This window comes from Babylonia areolata, chromosome 30 (assembly GCF_041734735.1).
Source record: "Babylonia areolata isolate BAREFJ2019XMU chromosome 30, ASM4173473v1, whole genome shotgun sequence".
NCBI lineage: Eukaryota > Metazoa > Mollusca > Gastropoda > Neogastropoda > Buccinidae > Babylonia > Babylonia areolata.
The window spans coordinates 22,644,722-22,649,721 of NC_134905.1; the positions used below are offsets into that span (position 1 = coordinate 22,644,722).

Genomic DNA, 5,000 nt, shown 5'->3' on the forward strand with positions numbered 1-5,000 from the left:
ATACTATTCTCTGTATTGTATACATGTCTTTGGAAAAAAAATTTAAAGTTTTTTTTTTAATTTAATTTTATTCTTACTGACCTATCATTATTTTGGGGGATTGCCTTCGACCGGTGTTTGAAGAACTGACAAGGTATTCAAGTAATGTCGTCAATATAACGTTGTTCTAACTCACTGCCTGGGGTTCTCTTCGACTGGAGTTTGAAGAATACTGACAAGGTGAATAATTGAAGTGGTCTTTTTGACTTTGTTCGAACTTACTATCAAAATTTTAGGGTACCTCTTCGACCAATAACTGTAGAACTGACAAGCTATTCGAGTGAATTGCTCTTTCTAACTTTGTTCTAACTGACCTCGGGTTGTCTTCGACTGGCTTTGAAGAAGAACTGGCAAGGTATTTAGCCCGAAAATGTTTGAAATGAAATAATTATATTAATCATAAAAAAAAGAATGATGATAATGATGATAATAGTAATGGCCCTTTTACGGTTGCTGAACTATTAAACTAGCAGTAGTAGTGGTAGTAGTTGTAAAACTAGTATAGTTGTTATCATTCTTCTTCTTCTATTATTATTATTATTATCATTATTATAATTATCTTTATTGTTGTTGTTGTTGTTATGATATAATTACTACTACCACTAGCTACTACTGCTACTGTTATAATCATTATTATTAGTATCATCATCATAAAAAAACAACATGATTTGAGAAAGTTCCTACATACAATAAGAACCCACACGCACCTCTCTCTCTCTCTCTCTCTCTCTCTCTCTCTCTTTTCCTGTCCTTTCTGTTATTCTCCAAAGGAAACAGAAGTTCACTTCGTGTTACAATGCCCTCAATATGCTGATCTGAGACAAAATTATATCCCCGCTAAGTACTACAATACTCCATCTTTGTTTAATCTAACATTACTTTTTGCGTGTGAAAACAAATTACTGGTCAAGCGCTTGGCTGTGTTCCTTGACAAGGCTTTGAAAGTACGTTGCCAATAGTAAAATGTTTGTTGTTCCTCTGCATGGACTTATAACCACCCCTATTGACATGGGCCAATGGCCTATTCATTAAAACAGTTCAGTGTTCAGTGTTCTCTCTCTCTACGCCCACGGCACATGCACATGCAACAGGTCCAGGCCCTCTCGACCTCTCAAAACCTAGCGGTGTGTCTGACGCCGTTTACGAGGGAAACGCCGTCTTCCTCCACCATTGCCTTCGCTACTTCACCCGTTCCCAATGGTTCCGTTTCCGCCCCGGCGACGACAACTACAACAACGACGACGACGATGATGATGATGATGATGGTGGTGGTGGTGTTGATGTTAACGACGACAGCCGATTAGTGTCCTACCCGTGGGGAGAAGGGGGAAGGGTGGGGTACCTCCCAGGACGAAGGGATAACCAGACGGTGTTGATCCGCAGAGTGAAAAGGAGGGACAGCGGATCGTATGTGTTCGTGGCTTCAAACAGGACTCACACTGTCAGGGGGTGGTTCAACTTGACGGTGTACTGTGAGTTGCTCTCTCTCTCTCTCTCTCTCTCTCTCTCTTTGTGTGTGTGTGTGTGTGTGTGTGTGTGTGTGTGTGTGTGTGTGTGTGTGTTCTTCAGTTTAACGTCTATTCACTATAAGTGTTTTTAGACGGAAAGGAGTAAAGTAGTATCAGTATCAGTATCAGTAGCTCAAGGAGGCGTCACTGCGTTCAGAAAAAAAACATATACGCTACACCACATCTGCCAAGCAGGTGCCTGACCAGCAGCGTAACCCAACGCGCTTAATCAGGCCTTGAGAAAAAACAACAACAAAAAAACAAACAAAAAAAAACCCCCCAAAAAACGGGGGAATAAATAATAGATAAGCTTACATAAATAAATAAATAAATAATAATTATAATATAGAAAAAGGTAGTAGTAATAATAATAGTAATACTAATAAAATGGTACTAATAAAAAAATAAATAAATAAGACAACAATGGTGATAAATAAGCGAATAAATGTAAAACATGAAGACACACATTCACACATACACCCACACATGCATGACAGAAATGCACCAAACAAGTAAAGTAGTGTATAAAGGAAAGGGAATGCATGTGAATATTAGTGTAATGTATCAGAGGAAAAGTATATTATAAGAAAAAGTCTAAAGAGGTTGTGGTGTGTATTGAATGAGTTGTCATGGGAAGGAATAATATGTATATGCATATCAACAAGTATTAACCTACAACAATGTAAATAGAAATAACAGTATTAAATATAATACATCAAAGGAGGATACCAACTGGACTGGAGTTTAAAATTTCTGAAAACATTCCAAGCAATGAATAATCATTCAAAATCTTGTGTGTGTGTATGTGTGTGTGTGTGTGTGTGTGTGTGTGTGTGTTTTCTTGTTTGCTTTGTTTTGTTTTGTTTTTATTTGTTAGGTTTGCTTGTATTTTGTAATGACGCGGGTTTATTGACTTCTTCTTGTTCGTTTATTTGATTCATTCGATCATTTATTGACCCATTTATTTGTTTGGTTGTTCATTTATCCATTGATTCATTTTTTGTATTGTTTTATGTATTTATTTATTCATTAATCATTTGTTTGTTGTTTTATATTTCATTGTTGTTGTTTGTTTGTTTTTTTTGTTTTTTTTTTTAATCTGGTTTTCTATTTATTGCACATTTTGTATATATTAAAAAAAAAATCTGACATATTTGATTTGATATTTTAGACACACAAAAAAATTATTGTTGGTAAGGCAACTCTAGATAACGTTTAGTTTGAAAAAAAAGGTCTTCATAGACATTAAGGAAGAATGGCATCCACCTACCCTCTCTGTACCCCTCCCTCCCCCGTCAAAAAAAAATATATATATACATACACATACACATATACATGTGTGTGTGTGTGTGTGTGTGTGTGTGTGTGTGTGTGTGTGTGTGTGTGTGTGTAGATGAGGCCTCTGTCATGTTTGCTTGCTTGTGTGTATTTTGCTTTAAATAATAATTATGTGGCTTTTTGATCTTTTGGTCCAGCCGTCATTATCTTGTGCGTGCGTGCGTGTGTGTGTGTGTGTGTGTGTGTGTGTGTGTGTGTGTGTGTGTGTGTGTGTGTTGTGTGTGTGTGTGTGTGTGTTGTGTGTGTATGTGTGTGTGGTGTGTGTGTGTGTGTGTGTGTGTGTGTGTGTGTGTGTGTGTGTGTTGTGTGTGTGTGTGTGTGTGTGTGTTGTATTGTACTGTACTGTACTGTACTGTACTGTACTGTACTGTATTGTAATCAGGTTTCGAGCCGCGACCTAGTTTCTCCACGTACGAGCAGCCCGTGCAAACAGTGTCCCTCGGCTCACAGCGAACTCTGAGCTGTGCGGCGCATGTGGAGGTCTGCTCGGGCCGTTCGTCGACCGAACACAAGGTGTTCTGGAAGTGGCGCAACACCACCACCACCACCACCACCACCTCCTCCTCCACTTCCTCCACCTCCTCTGGAACCTCAGGGAGGCTGCTCCAGAATTCCTCCCTTCGCTCTGTCAGCGTCGTGTGCAAGTAAGCGAAGTCTTTTTTGCTTATCTTTAGGAATGTTCCTATGTCCACTGTGCATTCCACAAACTTGGGAACGTTCTTATCTCAAAGCAAACTATGCAACGCTGCAAAAAATCGCTTCGTGGAAACCGGTACATCTGGTGGGGTTAAGTTGGGTTTTTTTTTCTGATCCCTCAGGTCAAAATAACTGAATGTGTTAACCTGCTAGTGCCTGATCCTCCCACCAAATAACACGGGGTAAATAAAGATCTCGTAATCTATGTCAGTGTTCGATGGATTTTTAGTCCGGAAATGAAAGCATACCCATGCATACCCCGGAAACAGAAACAACAAACAACAAATACAACAACAACAACAACAGAAAGCAGCAACAACACACTATGATTGCCTAAAATTAATGGTGGGGTCAAATCAGTCATACACGAAAATGCCCACTCGTCGGTATGTGTGAACGCAGGAGTTGATGGCCACGAACAGAAAACAACATCAACACTATCAACAACAACAACAACAACAACACACTTTGGTTGCCTAAATGATGGGGTCAAACTCGGTCGTACACGTAAACGCCCATTCGTCGAAACATGTGAATGTTGGATCTGCTACCAGGAACGGAAACAACATTATCAAAAACAACAGCAGCACCAGCAACACCAATAAAAACGGTGCGAATTATACCAGCTGGAACGCAAAATACAAATTACACGAGCTGGAATGCAAGTTTCCGTTCTCGTCTGTCATTAAAAGAAAAGAAAAGAAATTCAAATCACCACCACAACCCTGACACAGAAGGAATTGTTACGACATGTCAGAAATTACCTTACACATATGCCACCATCAGACTAACTGCGGACTATGGCCCGTGTTGCAGTGTTCCCGGCTATTTCGGCAGGAGGTGTGATGTACTGATCAGCCATTTTGAACAAGAGTTGTTCAACGTGGAATTCATCTGCAAACTTAGGTCTACTCTCAACCAGACTGTGCGCTTCGTTCCAATCAGTAAGTGGGCCGGAAGAAGGTTAAAAAAAAAAAGAAGTATTGTATTGCATTATAGTGTACATTTTTGTATTGTAATTTATTTTTGACTCACTTGTGTAAACAAAGTGAGTCTTTGTTTTAACCCGGTGTTCGGTTGTCTGTGTGTGTGTGTGTGTGTGTGTGTGTGTGTCCGTGTGTCTGTGTGTCCGTGGTAAACTTTAACATTGACATTTTCTCTGCAAATACTTTGTCAGTTGACACCACATTTGGCATAAAAATAGGAAAAATTCAGTTCTTTCCAGTCATCTTGTTTAAAACAATATTGCACCTGTGGGATGGGCACAAAAGAAAAAGAAAAAAAGAAGCCTAATTATATGCAAACTGCATTTACTGTTATATTTATAATTTTTGTATTCTCTAAACTTGGCACTTTGACCTCTTATTCTGACACAACAACAAGAGGAGTCATTATTATCATTTTCTGTTCAAACAGGAA

At 39.0% G+C, this 5,000-nt stretch overlaps 1 protein-coding gene across 1 annotated transcript in view; it reads left to right on the forward strand.

The window, feature by feature from the left end:
* Positions 1-5,000, forward strand: part of LOC143275486 (uncharacterized) — a 28,122-nt gene that overhangs the window by 3,382 nt on the left and 19,740 nt on the right. The window contains exons 3-5 of the mRNA XM_076579636.1: positions 1,131-1,511; positions 3,268-3,529; positions 4,398-4,525. Coding sequence (XP_076435751.1) covers positions 1,131-1,511; positions 3,268-3,529; positions 4,398-4,525 — 771 coding nt within the window. The remainder of the gene's footprint in view (positions 1-1,130; positions 1,512-3,267; positions 3,530-4,397; positions 4,526-5,000) is intronic.